The sequence below is a fragment of the Falco peregrinus genome, chromosome 6, assembly GCF_023634155.1.
Source record: "Falco peregrinus isolate bFalPer1 chromosome 6, bFalPer1.pri, whole genome shotgun sequence".
Lineage (NCBI taxonomy): Eukaryota > Metazoa > Chordata > Aves > Falconiformes > Falconidae > Falco > Falco peregrinus.
In genome coordinates this window covers 64410061-64433226 of record NC_073726.1, presented here as the reverse complement: position 1 = coordinate 64433226, position 23166 = coordinate 64410061, and the positions used below count along the sequence as shown (strand labels likewise).

General features: G+C 40.5%; 1 protein-coding gene across 4 annotated transcripts in view; it reads right to left on the bottom strand.

Moving 5' to 3' along the window:
- Positions 1–1895: 1895 nt before the first annotated feature.
- Positions 1896–23166, bottom strand: part of KIAA1549 (KIAA1549 ortholog) — a 154262-nt gene continuing 132991 nt past the window's right edge. For 2 of the 4 annotated variants that reach the window (XM_055808427.1, XM_055808428.1), the window contains 6 exons: positions 21755–21899; positions 19877–20110; positions 18819–18871; positions 14859–15004; positions 12854–13008; positions 1896–7755 (listed from right to left, as the gene is read on the bottom strand). In XM_055808427.1, coding sequence (XP_055664402.1) covers positions 7501–7755; positions 12854–13008; positions 14859–15004; positions 18819–18871; positions 19877–20110; positions 21755–21899 — 988 coding nt within the window. In that variant the 3' untranslated portion in view covers positions 1896–7500. Of the gene's footprint in view, positions 7756–9250; positions 9336–12853; positions 13009–14858; positions 15005–18818; positions 18872–19876; positions 20111–21754; positions 21900–23166 lie in introns of all 4 variants that reach the window. The other 2 variants (XR_008747813.1, XM_055808429.1) reach the window with 2 other exon arrangements.

Here is a 23166-nt window from a genome sequence, read left to right as displayed (position 1 = left end):
TGCTGCCTCTGTGTTCTTTGGTGGCTGTACCTTCCATTTACCCATTTCTGCTTTACCTTTATTAGTTGCTATTTACTCAATACACTGTGCTTCTTCCCTTCATTCCCTGCCCACAGGTGTGCCCAACATTGACTGCAACAACGCAGAAGACCTGCCTTGTCCTTTCCTTCTCTTTCCTTTCCAGTGGAGAACTGGAAACCAAATCGACCTCCAGTTGATTGCATTTCTGTAAGCTCTGCCTCTTTTCTGATGGCTTCTCTTCACCAAGTTCTTTTTATTAATGCCCTGTCAGTGGCTTTCCCAGTCTCTTTGATTTATCTAATAAAGAATAAACAATATAGAGCTGCAGCTGGCGAGTCACTGGGAGAACCCAAACCGCCTTTCTTAGCTTGTAGTTTCCAGATCACATGATTAAATATGAAGCCAAATTAGATTTTCAGTGTTACCTTCTGGAACAAAAGTTACAGTACTTCTTCAGGTCCTCTACAGCTCTGTCTGCTTCGTCTAAATGGGGGAAGAGAAGGGAGACACCTGCAAAGCGATCTCTGCTAGACTGTTTCTCCTTCATGGCATTTCTACATACTGTGTATTTAAACCAGATCAGTCCAACAACATTCAGTTCTAATGTGGCAACTCTCTGGCCTCAAATATATGAGGGAATCACCATGCTTTAGCTGAGCTACACTAACATCTCCTACAGGCACGTGATAACGTTAGGTAAGGGACACTAGTTTATCCTTAAATAAAGAAGAATAAATAATTCTCATTGGCACTAGCGTTGAGTGCTGCTTCAGTGCAAAGCTGTGGGAAACACTGCTCTCTGCTCCCAGGCAGAAGTAAGATTGTAGGCAGTATTGCATCGGTGATGCTGGCTGCTGGAAGTGACAACTTCTCTTGACTTCTTTGCAGTTCTACTCTGCAAAAGCAAAAATGGAGTTTCCAGCGCCCTATCAGATTTTCTTCCACGTGGCAGCAAAGTATAGGAAGATGCAGCAATAACATAAATACGTGACCACTCATCTACAAATTCCCTAAACAGGAGATTCCTCATTTCTCATCTTGAATTTCTGAAGTGTTCTTGTTTAAAGCTGCCATCATCAAGCCTGAAGACAGAAGCTATCATAAGGATCAACGATTATAAGGATCAATTTCTCATCCATGGAAATGCTTGACAGGAATTACTCCACACAAAATGCAAGGCACCTTACCTGAAACCATTTTATCCACAAATAGCGTGGACCAACAAATCTGGTTATCAGTTCATGAGATGGTGGATGCCCAGATCGCCTGTATTGTGCCAAATTTCAACAACTTCATATTTAACAACTCTGCTGAAGTACTACTAATAGTGGCTAATCTACAATTCTTTCTCCTGCTTCCTTAAGTCCAAAAATAAAATATCAGGAAGCTTTTATCATTGCAGTAGTTTTTAAATTCCTACTTCTTTAGTCAAGTTTCTTTCAGATCAGCATTTCAGGACCAAAAGAGCGCAGCACATTGCCAAACACAACACTGCATTAATTTTCCTTGAATATAAGCATTTCTTCCTGAAACACGAGACAATATCCAGCTCCCACTTTTAAATCATGCACAGCACCAAAACATTCAAACAGCCTGGATGAGAAAAACAACTTCCGAGAAGCCTTGGGGTGGAAATCTTAGAGAAGTTTTCATGGAAACATGACAGAGCTCTTAAGAAGTGTGTACGTTAGAATATAATTGGAAATGCAAAACAATAATTTTCATCTTTCAGTCTCTTTTCTACTCCCTTAATTCACATTTCCTTCGCCTGCTTTGCATGTGGCAATAAGAGGATTACTGTAAGTGAACCTGAAAACCATCACGTCAGGGATCCGTGGGGGTTTAGCATTCATTTCAAAAGACTCATCAGAGCATTCTGTTCAAATGTGCCAACATTTTATTCTGATTAAGGCAAGATGTAACAGCCTAAACATAAATTCCAGTTATGGAGTAAGAACTACTCAAAACTAAACAGGAGTGGCCATTACAAAGGAAAATACATACTTTAAGTGTAAAGAGTATCAAGAAAAAGTAACATGAAATCAAGACAAAACATTCCAGCTCTACAAACTATGAAGTGCAAAGAAATGTGTATTTTTCTAGTACTAATGTAACTTTTTTTTATCATCTATCAGTCTTCAGTGGGATTCACACGACTGCAGCTCTACTCCGGAAGTGTCTCTTTACGAAGGCAGTGGAACTCCACAGGATTTATGCTTTTCAAGTTTCTTATTCTCAGGGTGAGTAAACTCACCCTAGGACTTGTACGTCAAAGCTAGACACGTCTTGCCAAGTGCATCCCAAACTGTGCTGAAGAATTTGTAGGATAAATTCTCCTCCCAAATTATACACACAACTAAATGTTTTTCAGTGGAAGCCATGCAGATGCAACCAGGGACAATATGTAGACCAACATTTGGATCTGAATTACCAGTCCTATTGGTATGAGCGGAGCTTGTTCTGCCCTCACTGAATTAGTGCCAGAGATACAGAAGAAAATGTTTACAGTCCTCTTTCTGACACAAGCTGCATTTCAAGGGACCCTCACTATACAAGCGATACCAGACTTTTCCAGCACTCCAGTGCATTCACACCAAAATACTGCAAAATTACAGAGAATCTTCATCAGCCAAAAACTTTTACTCCTAATTTCTGCTTCCTCAGTATTTAGGACGTACAGATAGTGGAATACATGAATGACAACAGACTGGTGACAACAGGATACATCCCCAAGGCTTTCCCCCCATTTTAAAATAAAATATAACAGGAAGCAGGAAAAGATTCCCACCACAAAAAGGAAATGGATTTTTATATCCACATTTAAGCACTTAAAAGCTGCTGCATTTCTCTAGGCACATCTAAGCAGTCCTGGAGAATCTCTACCGCCTTGGTGAACTGCTGAGAGATGTTCCTCACTTGTACAAATGAGCATTGCGATTCGTGAAGGTCTGCACAGAAGAGGGGCTGTGGTATGGAATCAGCTTGAGTGGAGGTAGGGGGAGCCCCGCCAGGATTTTCTCTTTTTTAGTGCACTGTCACAGGTGGTCCTGGAGTCCTGGTTGCTCTCCTTTTCCTTCTGATAATTACATCTCATCATTTTTGTTTTAATCCATTTCCAGCTTTTTGTCCATATTCAGAAAACACCAAACAGGTGGTTTTTGTTTTTTTGTTTTTTTTTTTTTTTTTTTAAAATCCATTTATTTCTTTGCTGCTGCAAAAATATGGCCTGCAACATGTTCCCACCTCAAAGTCATAAATGTTCTTCATCCTGTCACTTCAAAGCTCTCTGCCACAATAGGGTTGGTTGTTTTTTTTCAAGGACTGGCACCTGTTAACAAAGAACTGCTAGACAAAGCATGGAATGGGAAATGCCCATTTCTTCCTGGAGCTGAAAAATTGTTAAAGTTGGAAAAGGGGAGAATGTAGTGAGGATAAAGAGTTTTAAAAAAATATTTTAAAAAGTTAGTTCAGCTACTTGCTACCATCCACACCACAAAACTGGTGACTTCACTTGGGCTCGAATACATAATAGCTTCTGTGCGTAATCCACCTTCCTTAGGTGTTTTCAAGCTGTGAGTTAACACACAACAGCATCAGCTGTTTTGGTTCTTGGGAAGTTACGATCCCTGTAAACAGCCTCTTTCTAAGATAACGCTGTAACCCTGCTGTCAGTGGTCTGATTTAAAGGCACTAGCTTCAGCACATGGTAGGAACACGCACTTTTGCAGGATGAATCTATTTATGTATTTATGAGCATGCATAAAGGTGCATGACACTGGCGTAGCTAACTACTCGCCAATTTGGGTGCAGAGGTGATACACAGATCTTGTGCAATGCTGCTGCTCTCCAACCACTATACATGAAGCCTGTTCCAAACCACTGCAAGCACAGTACATTGCAAAGGGTCAGTGAAATTCCACTTACTGCTTCAAAGTGTGCATATTTAACATTGTGAGTCCAGCACCTACGCTAGTCACTCCTAAAGGCAAGGTTTTCCTCCGAGTCTCATGCCCATTGTCACTGACAGGACCATGCGTTACATCCTGGTAGAAAATACTTTACAGTACTGAGGCACGCCCCACCATTCAATCTGAGTGCGTGAAAAATAATTGTAAAGTCTCCCTTAGCTCCAAAGATAACCAAGAATCAGGCTAGAGGTCAACAACTTGGCCATGAAAAGGAAAAGCAAACCAACCAAGCTAAATTACATAGCTCTCATCTCGCCAAGTACTTCTATATGCCAAACTAAACACAGACTAAACACAAATGTCAAGGAAAATTGTGAAGGAAGAGAAGAGGCTGAGAATTCCATGAACCAGATGGTTTAGTCATGGAAATGGATGTAACTGTTGGTAACAGCTTTCTGTGCCTGTACCAGCTTCCATCTGATCAGTGTTTTCAGAAACTGGTAGATTCTTTAACAGATACTTAAATTTAGGATACTTTAAGTTTCAGAAAAAAAGGTTTGTGGGTTGTTCCCCATCCCCCTTTTAATAGGGCAATAAAAAAAAACTGGCAAAAGAGCTCAAGCACATGGGGTTGCAGAAACTCACAGACTTTTTCCCCCGAATTCCCTAGTGGAAAGACACATTTTGGCACATGCATCCCACAGAGTCCTTTCGTAGCACATGAAAAACTCAGCTTTTCCTGTAGCTGCAGAAAGTGAAGTGTGGGTCTCCCTTGTTAAGACCAGCCTTGGAACTGGTGCCTTTTACATTACTTTTTTTACTCTATGAAGATACAGGCTATGCCATACCACTTTCTGTGAACCTGTGGATCAGGCAGTAACTTCCAAACACAACTTTCTGACTCCTTATATTTTACTGTCCTGCTCCATGAACTTGTACGGTTTTAGAGAGGGTTTTTTACATCAGACAGCCTCCTCTATTTACCAGTATGTCTTTGTCCTGTGTCCCATATTCTTCACAAGATTTGGGACTGAAGAAGTTATTTTTCCAAACATAAAAAGATGGAGTATCACAATAGCATCACCATCACTAGCAAAAATGAATGAGAAATTACTTAAGTACCTCTAATTTTCAAAGCTCTTATTTCATATTCCTTCTAAATAGCTGGGACCAGCAGTCAAACAATGAACTTCTAGAAGCCCACATTTTCTTGAAATGAAGTCACAGTAACATGCTAATATTATAAGTGCTGGCCTCTGACCTCACTGCAGAATTAAGCAGGAGAAGGATGTTGGCTCTGAAAGAGATGGTTTCAATGGGAACGCTTAGGAACAGTCAGTTTTCAACATTGTCAAAAAGACCAAATGAACATTGCCTGATACATTCTTGATTCTGCAAAACCTGACATTTTGCAGGAGTATTTGGCAACGTCCTTGTTTACATACTTGGCAGACAATAAATGCTTCTTTATTTTTATTCTAGAAGTGATTATCACATAAAAAGCTTAAAAAATTCCAAACATAACAATCTATGTTGTTGGTTGGTACCACTGTTCACAACCATGCTGGTGTTCTGACTCCATTCAAACCTCAACCAGTATACCCATGAAGGATTTAAGTATTGGCCAGGGAACCGAAAATTAGACTACTTCACTATAGTAAGTTTCTCAAAACATTTCCTACAGACTTTTGTAAACAGAAAAACAACTGAGCTTCCTAATGAAGAGGGGAAACACACCACCTTTTCTCCCCACATCAGTGAGCAGTCAGTTGCTTCCTAGTTTTTGCTTGGGCAATGGGTATTATGTACACACTTCATGAACAAGGTGCATGGGTTCTTCCATGGTGTCCTCCTACCTGTTTTCAGTTCAGTCTGAGTTAGACCTGTTACAATTGTTGAACTGTGCACTAGAACCAGGAACAGATTTGGTAGCCAAAGACCACCACACCATACCAGTGCTATATACCTGTGTTGTACCAATGCCATTCCTATCCCAGTAAGCAAGGCAAATGCAACCCCACCCCGGAGATCTGCCCAATGATCTCTTTGGTGGACGACTGTTCTTAGACCTTTTACCACTACCATCTGCTAGTGTTTGAAATAACCACGCTGTAGCACCAAATAGTTTTGCTTTTCATTTTTCTAGGGCAAGGCTCCCAAGCCTCCTCACAAACATTGAGCTTACCCTCCATCTCTGTGCCAGTTTGTTAGCTTTAGTTCAGTCTGATCTGAAAATAAAAACGCTCCAACAAATCATGACTTAAGTAAAATTTCTGTATGTATTATTGTCAGTTACAGTTATGCAATGGCCAAATATTAGTAAATTCATAGCTAATGTTAAATTAAAACTCTGGAAAAAACAGTGACAAACAGTTCCATGGCACATACCATTCTTACCATGGGGATAATGCTTACCCTTTGTCCAAAGGGACAGTGGAAACAAATATAAATATAGAAACTGTCTCAAAATCTCAAATCTAAGCCTATGTTAATGCTCTAAACTGTCACTGACTTTCACTAAAATTATTCAGATCCAAACATAAGCAATGATTTAGGACATCAATTTATAACGTAATGCTGGTGACCCTGTACCAGTCAGGCTGGATTGGTTTCTGTCCACAAAGCAAAATACAGAGTGGCAATATTCTATCGCTGGTCTTGCAAGAGCAGGTTAATATATTTTTTAAAGATGCACATACGTATTTCCCCAAATTCAACTGTGGCTGAGTGTTTCTCTCCCAGTTTTCAATAATTTTAAAACAAAATAAATACCAAGCCCTTTCTGTTTGGATGCTTTGCTTTGTTTTTCCAGCCTGAATGAGTCTACAGATATTTTCTTAGTTATACAAGGCCAATGTTTCACTTTGCAAACATTGAAGATGAAGGAACACTTGAAGCTTCAGCACCAGAAGGAAAACAAGGAAGAGTGCAGAGGGTAGCTCCATTCAGAAGCATAGAGCTGTAACAATTATTGTTCCAGTTTGTTACAAGCTGCTCATAAAGACTTTTATTCTAAGTAGTCCCATTGTTTCTGACAACCAAAGTGATTCATATGTAGGGTCACACCTTCAACACCTTCTAGCTGATACAGTTTGTAATCTTGCAGAACACAACACAAACCAGTTCCCCATAAGCACTGGAGAGATCAGAATACTTGTAATCTCTTGCAAAATGTCATCTTGGTTTATTCAAACCTTCACCTACTTCCTCAGAAAAAGGAGTCTATCAGACTTGGAGTTTGTTCCCGTGATTTTTTTTGTTGCTGGAGAGTTGAGATCTTGACTTAAGATTTTACTTATGAGTTAGGTTGAATGAGGGTAGGGAGAGAAGAGGAGCACCGTAATATTAGCAGATTAATTAATATTACTTGTGATGACACTGATGATTTTCACTGTTTGTCCCCCATCTCTCCTTACTATCCTCATTTTTGCTGCCTTTTTCATATTTTCCAGAGTGCTGTCACAAGAGCTGTGAAAGTTTATTCTTTTGAGAGAACAACATTGCTGATTTCCTCTAAGTCTTTGCTTCCATAGGAAGCAGATACCTGGCAGATTTGCAAGGGAATGCTAAATCAACTATGGAAGTTCTGCACTGTTGTCTGTTTCTGAGAGAGTCGTAGAAGTTCTTCTCTAATTGCTTTGATGAGAGAGGCTGAAGAGTGACCTGGCTGGAGGTCCTCAGTGGAACTGGTGGTGTAGCAAAGGCCCTGGCCCTGAAGGCTGTTGTGTGGAAGCTGAGCAGGGGGTGCTGAGGGCTGCCTGGCTGAAGTCCTCGGCATCTGGAATACTGGTGAGGAGGAATATTCTTGGTGTCCAGGCATACGCGTCTGGAAAAAGGTAGAAAGCATTATTGTACTCTGTGAACAAACATAATAATCCCAGAAAAAAACAAGAAAGCAAAAAGGCAAAGAACAGAGGGAAAGCAACATGGAGATGCTTCTATCTGCTGCCACTGTTCTTCTGTTGTATGCATGAGTGATTCCTCTTATGGAGCACAAAACAAGGGTACACAAAAATTGCTGGACTGCCTCAAGTTCAGGGATTTTTCAAAATCTCTTTGAGCATCCATTAAGAAGTCTGACCCCCCTTCTAATCTATGGTATGTTTAGGTTCAGAAGTCCAGAATAAAAACACAGAACTGGAAGTCAGCAGAATAGGCTTCTCTTTCCTTGCCTTTGCATCACTTCCTAAGAGACAACAGGCAAATCACTCTCAGCTGTCATTTCTCCGTAATATTTATAAATAAAGACACTACTGCTTTCACCTTCCCCTTCTCTGCCTGGCTTGCCTGTTCAGATAGTGCACTTCTGAGGACCCTGTGACTGACCAGTGCCCAGGAAAACATGGTCAACAAAAGCAGCAGCAGGAGAAAGTTATTCCAATTGGAAAGATTAGATTTTTCAATACTCAACAGCTGTTTTACCTATCTGAGAAACACTATCCCAGATTTGGGACAATCACTGTTTCAGGGTAGAAAGGGGTTAATTCTGCATTTATTCAGTAACATACTTTTTCTGACAAAACAAGAGAGAAACAAAACAGAAACCTGAGTTTATGGGCTTGTCTATCTGGAAAAAAAATAATCTGCTTACACTAAAACAAAGCATGGATTTACAGTACACCAGGTGACAGCACTGGCTCCCAGTATATACACAAACAAGGTACATTTTGAAAATCTAAATTCCAGCTGACACCCCTAAAGCAAGCATTGCCTCTTGCCTCGTATTGCTGAAGGCTGAGAGACAGCCAGAAGAAAACACCGGACACAAAGGACTTGAACACACCCTGCTGAATGCACAACTGGGAGCAAAGCAGCATAATCCCCTTTCAAAGGGTCTGCACTGGGGACCAGGAGCAGCTAGCTGCAGCAAGTTCAGATCACAGTTAGCACAATTTAATGATCACTATCTTTCTCTGTGGATAAGCCTTAAGTGGTAGCAGAGAAAGCAATCTGATGAGGGAAGAAAGGACAGCAAGGTCAGCTAGAAGAGGATTTGGGGGTGAGGGGGAGGGGAATGGAGGGATTACAAAGCAGAGCTTGGGAAGGATAAGGGGGACCTAGTGTGACTGTGGCAGCCATGTGTAGGGAACACAAATGCATGCGTATGATCCTTAACATCTCTCATAATACAAATGAATAAAATCTAAGCCATTTTGTATGAAGTAGAACTAACAGTAGATTCTGCCTCTCTTGCACAGCTCATGTACAGCACTCATTTACACAGTTAATTTGGGGAGAGAGATTAGGAGGAAAAGGAGGCTTTGATAGAAGAATGACAGGTAAAGAAGGTTTTCCAAGGAACATCCTGTCTTACTACTTACAAAACAGAGGCGATTTTAGTATCAGAAAGGAATGAATGGGTCTCTTGATTGTTCAGAATTATTCATTCGGCAGTGAAACCTGAAACTAATTCATATGTGCAGTCTAGAGTTAGCAAACCTGACAAGTACTCCGTGGGTTTATAGAAAAGAGATGACATAAAAATATATTAAAAGCAAACATTCCTTGACATGAGTCTTAGCAGCAACCTAAATTACTTTCAGGTTACTTTCACATTAAAATGCATTACATAATTCAGCTCCTATCTCACACTGCACTGAATTACCATTGTAAGAATGGTTTCTTAGGTTCAGAGGAACATCTGATGACTGCAGTGACTGTTTTTTAACATTAAGGCTATCAAAGTTTCCTTAAGTATCTCAGAAAAATAAAAGCGTGTATTTCTCTGACCTCACATATAACACCAGAATTAAACAAGTCTGAGAACTTTCAAAACCACATTTTGGTTAGAAATCTAACCTATACTACACTACAACAGCTAAATAAGGGGAGTAAAAAGGTTGTTTTTTAAAAAAAATTAGATTTCTTTAGTAACAGAAATACCCATTGGTATCTTATAGAATATTATATATGTAGCTTTATATAGCATCTGTAAATAATATATATTTATATAGAAAATTCTGTATAATTAACAGCAATACAAAAGAATTGACAAAAATCTTTATTGAATCTTCCTTCTTAAGGGATAAAGATTTATAAGACCACATTGTGAATTTGTTAATCTCCATTTAATGAATGTTGAACCCTGTGGCAAATTTAAACTGAATTGGATGTGTGAATATACACACACACATACACATGTGTATGTATGAACAGATACAGATTATAAAATTCACAAGCATAGGTAGCTAATCAGAAATAACCTGATTTGTGTTACCGTTGAATCTGCTTCTGAGTGGCAGAAAGGCCAAGTTAGGCAGCACTCGGCTGGACTGTCGTGCATCTCACAGCAGATAGCTAGGGACATGAGAGACAACCTGAAGTATACTAAGATGGTTTGGAGACACTACAGTGGGTACCCAGAGTATAAAACATACAGTAAAATGGTAAGAGTGGCTTGGGTAAAACATTAGAGCCTGGAGAAGACTTGGGAGAACAGTGGAGAGTATAGGGGATTGTGCAGATGGATAGGTGATGCCAGGTGGTGGAGGGAGGTAGAGATACAAAAGACACTACACACATCTGTACGAAACCAGGCTTCATTTGTTCTGCTGCTCAAATGACCACTTGCTCAGTATTGTATTTTGTCTCAGCCAAGGAAATGATGTAATTATCTTGGTTGCCTAGGCCTTCTAGATGGAGAATTAAGGTGACTTGATGGTAACCTGCACACTGGCTTTGGGTCAGGAGATACAAGTGAGAGGTAATATTCCAGTGGAAAAATCAAGTTGGCTGCAGGAACGAGAGGTGAGGATACTGCGAGGAAAAGGGCAGATCCCTCTTGAGCTGGTGGGTGAGAGGAATGCTCTAGATCTGATCTTCCTAAATGCAGAGCTTAATTTTAGAAACCTCCTCACAATGAGGAAACGGTACGACTGTTTGCAAAGGATCAGTTGAAGAGTGCACCATAAAGGAACATGACTGTTGTTAAGTAAAACCTCCTTTCCAAGAGGAGGAAAGACAAATTTGGAGTTCTATCCTAGTGAAAGAATCCAAACTCTGAAGGTAATTATTTAAATACAGAAAACTGTAAGACTAGGGCTCATCTAATAATGCTTTTTTTCTTTTTTTTTTCCCCTTTTTTAAAAATGGAAATAATCCTTTGCAAAAAAAGAAAGAATTCCTCGTAGGAAAAGGAAAGTACAGGCATTAGGTGAGCTCTCCTGCAACTAAATGACACCATACTCAGATAGTTTTGGTCCATGACCTCCTCCTTTCCTTTTTAAAAAAAAACAACAAACCCACAACAAATCAAAAAAGATCGTATTGCAGTAACATATGAACTGCAGCAACCAGTGAGCAAAAAGTTTGTCAAAGCTGAATAACTGTTTAAACGCTAATTAAAAGGAATTCAACCTGGATTGAGGTGACCTGTACCCATCTGAAATGGTGACTGAAGGTGCAAACTGCAACCAAATCATAATGTATTGGGCCATGAATCTTCGAAAGTTCTGCGGGAACTGATGTCAAAACCAACTCTTTGAACAGCATCTCAGATAACAGATCCGTAAGTGAATTTTCAGTCATATGTTAGCAATTCAAGTAATAAAATATTAAGCAAGTAATGGCTGAACATGCAGTTGGGGGCCAAAAGGGAAAGGCCCACAAATCTAGAAAAGAAAAATAATTTTCAGAAAAGACAGACAAAAGAGAAGAAGAGGCAATGAATGGCAACCTAGAGAAACCTCTGAAAATGGAACAGGAGAGACACAAAGATCTCTCATGCAAGTGCTCTTCTAGATGTACCCTGAAATTATGATGTTCTTTTACTCAAATACCACAGTTCCAAGCACAGAGAGCAAGTTAAATTAGGCATCTTTTTGCAAAATAATCTTTTGGCTTTGACAGTGAAAGTTTTTGAATAGGATCAGTAGAGTTCGTCTCTAGTGTGCCTAGTTCTCAAAAGCTTTACGCTACTCCTCTCGAGTTTTATAGGGGTGGCAGCTCAGTTTCACCAAAACCTAAACATAAGGCCCATCCTATTGCATTTCCTTTCTGCAAAGCCATTTTGAGATCATGCAATACCGCAAAGCAACTTCAAGTAGTGTGAACACACACTGCCCTTCCTTCCTCCCTTGAGGAAGAAACCAGAAAAATGATAGTTTAAGCAAAGGAGCAAAAGAAGCAGCATAAAGTTGTTGTCCTCAAGAGTACTACAGTAAAGCTACCACGGGTCAGTCTGCTTCAGGATGCAAGTACATCAAACACGGACTGGTAGGAGGCAACTGTATCTTTCCTGGAAAGGCCATACACTATGTTCAATCTCAACCATCTGGGTGAATCAGAAACATCAACCTCTAGAAGCACCACTGGCAAGAACATGAAAGCACGATGGCTGCCTAGGCAACACTGGTAAACGAATCCATATTAATTTAGCACATCCTGTTGATTGAGGCTAGGAAAATACCTTGTTTAGAAACACCTCTACTGTTATGTGCAAGTATGTACCTTATTACGTTGCCCTGACTTCTGCTGTTGAACACCCATACAGAAGACAAAAGAACTATACCCATACAAAGCAGGACGGTAGTCCGGGACAATTTATTTTTTTCTACGTACAATGAACTCAATCTCAAAATACAGAGAGGCATATTTCAAAGAAGAAAATGGAAAGTAGTATCCACCTCTGCTGGAGCTCAGAAGCAGAACTGGGTGAACTGCAATTAATGGGTGAAGGCCTCAAGTGAGAAAAAAAAAAGGTTAGGGTAAAGTGAGAGAAAGCAGTTAAGAGAGAAGCAAAGGTGAAAGAACATCAAGCGAAAGTTAGAAGAGCTAACAAGGGTTTGAAGAGCAAAGCAAAGAATGTCAGAGAAGCAACTGAAAGTATTCCAGGGGGAAAAATTTCCAAACAGTAATGCAGGAAAAAAAATACCCGAACATATCACTACTTCAGAAACTATGCAAATGTGTAACACAGTACTCACTGCATCTCGCCTAGCATATTCATCCTCTCCACGGTACTGGGGCCACCCTGGCCCCCCCGGCTGGCCATGCCCTGCTCTGCCTGAGGGGATCTCCACTTGTTGACCTCCGATCCTGCTAGCAATTCCCACCTGAGTGAGGTGCTGTATCTGAGAACCTTAAAAGCAAATATTGTTTTTTCATCTTTATACACAGTCAAGTTTGTAGGGCAGACAAATGACAACATAAAACTTTGTTGGGATCAGGAGACAAGAAGAAAGTGGAGCTCTGTTTCTGTGCAATTAATAAAAAAATCAGCAGAAAGAAGGCTGTCAGTGTAGAATAAGGAAGGAAAAGTTAATTTTCTGCAGTTCATTGGAGTGTGATCCTTTTCATTGCCACTGCACTGAAAGAAGAGGTTGAGATACATGCATCTCAGACATGGACTACACTTCATTCCGAAAACATGCCAGCCCTTTCCAAACAGCGTTTACCGAAAGCCCTGACAATGCTTTCATGTAAATTACGCAGCAGCAAAGAGAAGACATTTGCTCCTGTGGTACACCTTATTTGCATCACACTGGCAAGACCCTAACTCTCCAGACTGCTTTCTATTCCATCTCTCAGAAGAATAAAATACATGACTATGTAAGAATATGGGTCTTTCAGCTTTGCTTTGTGGTTAAATATTAAACTATGCTGTCGTTGACTAATGAGAAGGTCAGAACACACTGTATCTCCTTTCAGCCTGAAAGCTAACCTCCTCCCTTCCCTCCCCTCCCACTGCTTTCAAACACATGCAAGGATAGCCACCACCATTGATTGCAAGAGACATGTAATAACATGCCAGCTTTCCTTTTCCCTGAATTTCTTCCCACAGGAAAACACAATTTATTTTATTATTATTGTTATTATTATGTTTTATTATTCTTTAGAAATGGAATACATTTAATAAATCCACAGATAAATAAGAGACAACTGTGTGTGTATGTCAAAACAGGGAGGAAAAGACAAAACCAGTGTGATTTACATGAAGGAAAGTGCCCCAACTGTCCAATTTTCCTCTCAAAAAATCCCAGTATTTGAGAAGTTTGGTATTTGCAGGTAATTATGCTGAAGGGCAGGAACTAACCATCTGAACTGCCTCCAAACTTTAAGCCAGAATATACACGAACATTTAGAGAACAGTGTGAATCAGACAATAAAATAATCATCAAACTGCAACAATCACTACATCCCTGTCGTCCTCATTCATTTAACATGTACAGGAAGACGATGGCAGCTATCAAAACTAGGCCTCTGACATGAGTATATGATCATATTTCCAGTCTTTTTCAACTCCCCAGAAAGAAAAAATTTCTCTAGGAGAAAATTAACTATTGAATTTGCATAACAATAGAATCTTTTATTCTTAGAATCACTGTTTGCTGCTTAATTGCCACGTGATGTTAGAATCTTATTCATGATAGCATTGATTAGCATTATGGAAATTATCTCACAACTGAATCAGGGAAGGTGATTTCATAGGGGACAGCAGCAATAGACAATACCATCAGAAGCTAAAATATTCTGCTTTCAGGCATACATTTCCAGAAAAGAAATGAGACATAAAGATGCATAGAAGTATTTAAAAAAATTGTTACTTAGCAGGCTGATTTGGGATGCATTCAGCTCATTTAGCACACAAGAAATATTCGGCAGTGGAAAGTTAGCATACACTGTATGCTCTAAAACAATTAAGTAATTTTCCATTCTTTAGAGAATGGGTTTTTTTGCAAATATGCTGTGTAATAACCAATGCTTGTAAGATACTAAAAAGGTGGCAAAGCACTGCCTTTTCCTGCAAGGTCCTAGGGATGTAAAGTTAACTTCATTTTGTGATCACTTTTTTTTGGCAGTGAAGACAAGGACCACCTTTCAAGTGTAGCAGCTGAAGAAAAATGACATCTTAATGGTGACCTCAGTGTAAGAGTAGATACGCAAGAGGATCAGTTATTTTACTGCATATTCAACTTAAGTGAAGCGTACCTGCAGTGCTTCCAACTGGTCGTGGCCGTGCCACTGATGGCATTTCCTCTGCGTATATCCCTCTGGAGGAATACTGAACCTCAGGTGGTTGCTGGTCTGGATGCATTAACTCTGCAGGTTGAAGAAAGCCTGGCCCAAAGTTCTGCCTGTGGAAAAGTAAGGACTCAAGATTACAATAAGTGAATTTCCTAATTAGAAACAGTAACACAGGTGTACCTCATAAAAGAACTCTTTATGATGCCTCTTAATACACATTTTAATCTTAAAGGTTCAAGAAAATAATTACATCTGAGGAATATATTCCTCCTTCAAGGCCTGCACTGCAGCACTGCACAGGAATGGGAGAAAGCCTAACAAAATTTTACACATTTTTTCATATGTTGCAGCCTCCTCAAAGCACAGAAAAAAGGCCATGAATCTTGTTTTCCCCTTCAGGAAAAAAATATCTTCAATGAAAAAAAGAAAATAAAAGAAAAATAAGACTTCAGTAGTGTTGCAGCTGCTTACCTCAGCAACAATTCTGACTCTTACTCAAAGAGTTTCTGGGCACACAGTTTTGGTGTAAATCAAATCATACAAACTTCATTGCATGCGTATTTCATGAACAAGGACCCTAATAATTTTTCAGGAAATATTCAAAACTTTCCTCTAAGATTCATCAAACTACTCAAAGTTGTCATTAGCACATATGAAGGGATTCAATGTATACTAAAATTAACATTTCCTGTAAATCAGGCTGGCACTGGTAGCTGTTGCCACATATTTACTGTAAAGACTTAACAACAGAAACTGTCATCCATCTAACTTTGTTAATTGTGCCAAGGTAATGGGACTTCTAAAAGAAACCCTGTAATTCCTTCACAACACGGGAGTAGAGATGGAAATGCTGCTTTTCCTATGCTTCCTACTAATATATCTTAAGCCTGGCATGGAGAGATGGTATTTTAGAAGACTGATGGCAGCTGAGTTTTCAAGGATTATTGATTCCTGTCAATATGGTGGAGGTGTGGATGCCCAAACTTCAGGTGCTTGGGTTAGTCTCTCTCAGACTCCAGGTATGATCAAAGATGAGAGACATGCTTCTCAAGAGGCATTCAAACCAAAAGATTAGGTTCACTAAATCGTTTTCTGCAGGAGCCTCTCACTGGTGAGTATAAAGAAAGCAAAAAGTGAGACAAACATCCTAAGTCAGGCACATGCAATTACACAGAGGACTGGGGATGAGTTTTATATGCTTTTTACCACAATGGCATTTAAACCCTTCTAGGCTAAGGACCACAACCTATCCTATTCCTCAAAACCTCAATTTTACACCCTTTTGTTTTACAGGAAAATTCCTTGACTGCATCTAATTCAAACTACTCTTGATTTATGTTTTATTTGGAAAACTAACCAGCTCTGTATGACAGCCAGATAGAAAGGAAAGTTGACATAATAATAAATAGCCTAATAAAGCTAAATAAGAGCCTAATAAAGCACAAACAAGTAACTGTAAATTAAAGTACTAGCTATTTGGCATACAGTATCAAATGGAGGATGTGTAAGGGGTTTAGGCAGCAACAATCACATTGTGGAAGAGCCAAATTTCCCTAGCTCCCTTACATATAATACCACCTTTCCAGTCAGCAGATCCAAAGGAAAACATTTCCAACCAGATATAAAAGCTAGTTAAAACAAATGCTTGAACAGGTAGGTAATGTTTAACAACATCCCTTCTGTTATGTTAATCACTGTAACCAGTAAAGGATGTAATCATCTGGCCATTTATACCTGCAGTACTGAGCTGGAATGCTGTAGCTGAAAAATTACTACACTTTTTTGATGTCTAAAGAAGATATTTTCTCAACATTACCCCCCTAAATATATTATTTTTGTGCCAATTTTTCACAGGACAGGAAGTATATTCTTTATTGCTGATGGGTTTTTACTTGTAAGGTGTACTTTTAATAACTCATCACCTTCTTTTCTCAATCTTCTTTATAATAGTCAAATACAGCTACTCTTTAAATTTGGAGAGCAGTTTGAAAATGGGATATAGCTCGAATCTGTATCATACAGGCGTTCCAAGTGCTCCTTCCTATTTCCAGACTGAGACCCAACCTTCAATTTATCTTGGCACGTTCAAAAAAATTATTAATCTCCACTTAACCAAGTGGGGAGATACTGCCTCAAAAATCAATTTTACACCACTAATCCACTATGGCTAAGTATCTCTATCTCTGTTGCATGACGCAATATTCATTTTCTGGTAAGAGCTGTTCATTGTGCTTTTATGTTTGCCTAGCTGTTACGTGACCTAGGTTACACTTCATTATTTTTTTTTTTTAACCCAGGTTGGTTCCACTCCATTAAAGATTCTGACTGCATTTGTACAGAGAAGGGAACAGTATGGTCACCCAACTATTATTCTATACATTGGATATTTAAGCCAATGGACTATGACGTTGATACATGCCACCTAATTATACTGAACTCTGGTCATTTTTCCTTCCTCTAACTGGTGCACTGTTTCTAACAATTTGTTTATCATTATCTTCTGAATTTGAGCATAACCCCTACTCCACAACCATGACAAATCTTCCTTGTTTTCTATTGATCAAGCTTTAGGAAACCTACTTTAAATAAAGTTACAACAGTTGTTGACCTTAACAGGAAGAATTCCTTTAAATTTTATCTGCCGGTACTGGCAAAGCAAGCATTTGAACTATTAATAATGATGCCATTAATCTGTAACTTACAGAAATCCAGAGTGCCTATGCCAAAGGTTGATAAACTTTTGAGCAAAAAATATGTTGCGAAGACACTACCTTGCTCAGCTGTATTAACATGGGTTACAGCACTCATGATTGAATTATCACATTTTCCCTGAATCCACAACAGGCCAACAAAGAGAAAATCCTCAATAACAAACAATTGGTTATGCTTTGTGCTGGCAGTCTCACAGCTCATAATCTTCAAGGTAACTTAAATTACAAAAAATATACTGCACGTCATACTGCGTGCTATTTCACATATGCTCCACTCACACTGAAACTGTCACCTTCAAGCCAAGACCTAAGTAAGAAAATGTGCTTAGACTCTTCCTTTTCTAGTTGGTCCTTTCAAAATCAGGTTGCAGAACAACAGATAAAAGAAAGTTCTTCAGATCCATTTTACCGCCAAGTTTCCAAGGCAGTGAAGACTTTAGGTGAAGTCTAATGAATGATGTGGATACCAGTGGTATTTCATCTCACATGGTGAGCTTTAAAAAAGAGCAGCACGAAGCCACCCTTTTAGCACCTTGGCTGCAGCAGCTTGGAGGGGGTGAGACAAGTCCAACCACAGTGGGTACCAAGACTCAAGAGTCCAACTTCACGTGTAGTTTAAAACACACACACCAAATGTGGAAATAGCAGTTACCTGGACAACTGTTTTCTTCTCTTTACATGATTCTCCCGCAGCAAGGCCAGGAGAAGATGGAAAGTTTGTTCTTGCCCCCTGATTTTATAATAAAACCCCTGTAAGGCAGACTCTCTCCGTGAGGGTCACCATGCTCTGTAATGTATTCTCAACTTGGTTAAAAATAGAACGAATGTGTTCGTCATCTGAAAGCTTTTGCGAGTGAGTGTTGCCCTGAGGCTACAGAAACAAGATGAAAGCAAGAGTACTGGGAGAATTACATGCATCTGAGTAACTGTTTCAGGCTCTCTAAAAGCTGGAACTCAGTGGTTTACTCAATATTTGGAAGGATATCTCTACAGCCAAGGGGCTAGAAACACATTTCTTTTAAATGGAGGCTTGGATTCCACACAGCATGCATATGTCATTCATGCTACATAAATAAATTATACAGGCTGGATCTGGACTCCTGTTACTTCTCATTTACACAGTACTTTGAATAATAATATAGCAGTGCCAGTAAGAACTTTGGAGGAATTGCAAGGAAAATAATAAATGATAATTCTATCAGTGAAAAGCTACCTTGGTAGGAGACCTGGTGCTGTTGGCGGAGTCATTCCAAATTCCACATATCTCTGTCAGAATAATGAAAAAACCCAAATTAAAATCAAAATGCATACCCTGGGAAGTCCACTGTCAGCCTTTTAAGTGATGAATGGCAGAGATCACTAGGCCTGCATGTGTGACTTGATTGCAGACATAAGAGCTTCGTTTTACAAAACCAGAAGCACAACAAGATCTGGGAATCAACGCTACAGTGGGCTAGCAGTCGCTCCTGTCTGATCAGAGTCTTGTCTTAAAAACATTTCAGAAATACTTTCTCTCACTTGCAGAAGATCAAGGGCTCCAATGTCTACTTAGCTTAAAACTTCCAGCAAACCAAGCTTTGCATTTGGAAATCTCTTTATACCTCGACAAGCACCAGACTGCAGCAGAGAGGCCATAGGGCTCAGACTCAACAGTCCAATGGCATTATGGAAGTTGTACTAAATGGCTGTGGAACACGACCTAAAATATTATCCATGTGTCTCAGTGCTCCATAAAATGCAAAAAATCATACACAGAAATACTGCTTCCATATCTTTCACCTCCTGAAAGCATCTGGATACCCTATTGAAAAATATGGCCCAAGTCAAATACATTCTTTTCTCACTGTCAAAATATGAACTAGCGCATACATTAAAAAAAAATAGGAAGTTTTACTCTTGGACATAAGACTGATCTGCTGAAGATCATAACTGAGAAGAACAGAAAAGTTATCCTAAAGGAGGAAACTCCTATATTATCTTGTGGCTGGGATGAGAAAAGAATCCAAATGGCTTAAAAAGCAACCATCTTGTGACCATCATTTCTGACTTTTCCTAGTTCCAGAAACTGTTCCACATTTGTGGTAAGTCCTGACAGCTAGGGCTCCATAACAGTGACCACGGCTCAACTGATGCTAACTACCTGACCAGAAAAGCCTTTTAAATTGCATCGCTCACATTAAATGGGTTGTTTACTGCCTGACTTGGACAATAATGTGATCCCCACTGGGTACACGTAGCTCCCCTCTCTGCTCGAGCAGGAGTGTTGTTTACCGGCTGTCCTGCAGAGACCCCAGGTGGTGCAATGGCTGTGGAATTGGCTGCTTGGCTGCTGGGAGCCACCAGCGCAAAAGCATCATCCAGCAGCGAGTGCATGGTTTGCCGAGCCTCTTCAATGGATGGCTGAGGTGGGATGTACTGGGAGACTGGGTGGGAAGGCAAGCCAGGGAACTTTCCCAGATCAGCTGAAGATGATGTCTGAGGTTCAGGAGGCAAGTCTGGATCAGACTGGAGGAAACAGAAAGAAGGTGAAGGGAAGCCACAGAGTGGATCTAACCAGCCAGCTTCCAAGTCTCTGTGGGCCTTATGTCTGAGCAACATCATCTTTGCCAGAACCACAACGAGATAAATGGCCCAAGTCCCAGTGCCGGACAAAACCTGCCCCTTACCCTGCCCACTTCTGCATGCACATACACAACACCAGCAGTTCAAATACTTCATTCAGTGTGATCTGAAAGACTCTGATCTCAGATAAGGCAGCGGAGCTTTGCGCAGGAGTTACTCAGCTATAACAGAAATCTTGTGGTTTGCAAACACATAATGAAGTCATACATAGAGCATTCACCCCACCCAGAAAAAGACAATCAGCTCTGTCTACATCTTTGAATTCTCTGCAGCTTTTGCAGTTCCAAGAAATTATTTCAGTCTGCAGCTTACAATTGACCACATCAGTAGTAATATTAAACAATTATTGCCTCCTAGAAAAACACACAAAGGGAGCTGTAAAGCAACTAAGTGGTTACCTGCACGGAACTTGAACTTGGGTGCACCACCTGAATGGGATTCACGTAAGAGCTTCATAACAGCAATATCGAAGGCATACGTCACAATTACTACCTAGGATCTTACCACATGGGCTTCCTGTTCATCAGTAACAGGAAATTAAAAGAGCTTTACAGCAGCAGACCTATTATCAAAGCTCATTCTTACCATTGCTGCAGACTGCAAAATCAGTCAGAAAGATGCAAAAGCCTCTATTTTATCAGGAACTTAGCATTCTGAGTACTGTTTTGCTACAGATGCCCAAAGGGCTGAGCTTGCTGTGTGACATGTCTTAATTAAAAACCTTCAGATGATAATTCATTCTGCTGCAGCATAACATTAAAATCATCACACTCTTGTTTGAAGGCAGAGAGAAACAGCAGAAATTGACACTGTGGTCACCTGACTGCATATACAGCTAATGGTGAAAATCTTTAAAACTATTAAACCACCTTTCAAGATGAAAACTGTCCAGGGGTTTCAAATACTAGCATTAAGCTTAATAAAGTCTGCTTAGAAGTGGTTAAAGATACCTAAATACAGTTTGACACATGGATATGATTGAACAGAAGCATTTTCCAGTGTCTTTGCCTTTTTTAGGCAGAAAACAAAATTAATTTTCAAGACATTGTACTAGAATTGTTTCAAGTTACTGTAGTACAAAGACATGTTTCTTTTTCATTAATAATTAATTCCCACATTATAAAGATGAGAAAATTTCTCATGAAAGGAACCGAGCCTTCCACTCTGTGAGAGCAAAGGATGACATTTCCTGTAACAAATACATAACATCCAGCAAATTGGACTAGAGTGAAACTATGTTCAAGATATTGTGAAACATGCCGAGCGCACTTTCATGTGCATAATACAGCGGCATTAATGAAAACAAGGGTTTGGTCCTTGGCATCTTTACTATCAAGGAATACTTGGCAGAATATTACTGCTTAACACTGACAGACTCCCAAGGAAATCATTGTTTCACTTTGATTTACATGCCAACTACATGTGCCAAACTAGCTATACAGACCATAGAAGGCCAAAAAACTTCCCAATGTCACAAAGGTCATTAATATTATCAGAAAACTCCTGTCATTCAAGAGACATACATACAATATATGCAGAATTATTGACTCCTGGAGGTCTTTTGTATGTCCCATCACTGTCAGTTGTGATTAACCTGTCCTTTTCTGCATCAATTGGACTCCCATTTATCTGATGTCGACGACGTTGCTTAGGAGAACGTTTTGCACGAGAACTTAACAGGAAGAAAACAAAAAGCAGAAAGAAAAAAAAAAACAAGACAAAGGTAATCACATTTTTTTTGCAGTTTTTCTCTTCATTACACTCAAGGTTGAACTCTGCCCATTCCCTCCAAGTCATCCTTGACTTATCCCAGTTTCCTGTTCCCTTTCCCAGTTTTTCATGCCAGTCCCATTAGTTAGCCTTGAATCACTCTCCTCAAGCTTCTCCTAACAACTCGCTCATTGGCAGCTCTCCTAACTGTCCCATTCCTCCCTCAAACTCCCCCCACTGTCACCTCTCTTACATTAATCTTTCAAAGTTGCCCATGCCCCAGCCCCCACCCAGGGCCTCTCCAGACCTCCCAGACCAATGTTTGACACATCTGCAGTACCAGAACAGATGACAGGATGGGGGCTGACCTGCTGGCAAGAAGCTCTGCGGAGAAGGACCTGGGAGTCCTGGTGGACAGCAAGTTGCCCACGAGCCAGCCGTGTGCCCGTGTGCCCAAGGTGGCCAGTGGGACCCCGGGGTGCATCAGGAGGAGCATGGCCAGCAGGTGAGGGAGGTGATCCTGCCCCTCTGCTCTGCCCTGGTGGGGCCGCACCTGGAGTGCTGTGCCCAGTGCTGGGCTCCCCAGTTCAAGGGAGACAGGGAACTGCTGGGGAGGGTCCAGCAGAGGGCTGCCAAGGTAATTGGGGGACTGGAGCATCTCCCTCGTGGGGAAAGGCTGAGAGAGCTGGGCCTGTGGAGCCTGGAGAGGAGAAGGCTGAGGGGATCCTATCAGTGTCTACTAATATCTTAAGGGCGAGTTCCAGGAGGATGGGGCCACGCTCTTTTCAGTGGTGCCCAGTGACAGGGCAAGGGGCAACAGGCACAAATTTCAACACAGGAATTTCCATCTGAATATGAGGAAAAACTTCTTTACCTTGAGGGTAACACACCACCAGAACAGGCTGCGCAGAGAGGCTGTGGGGTCTCCTTCTCTGGAGACATTCAAAACCTGCCTGGATGTGACTGTGCAACCTGCTGTGGGTGAGCCTGCTTTAGCAGGGGGTTGGACCAGATGATCTGCAGAGGTCCCTTCCAACCCTGACCATGCTGTGCTTTTGTGACACTGCCAACAAGGCTTCACGCTTGGCATGTTGGGTTTATCTCTACTAGCCAGCTGAGGAACTTACGTAGATGGAAAAAAGCTACTTTCTATCAGTGTGGAAACAGTCACAGGGTACCAGTGCTCCGGGAACAAAATGCCAGTATTCCTAAGCCCTAAACAGAGCCCA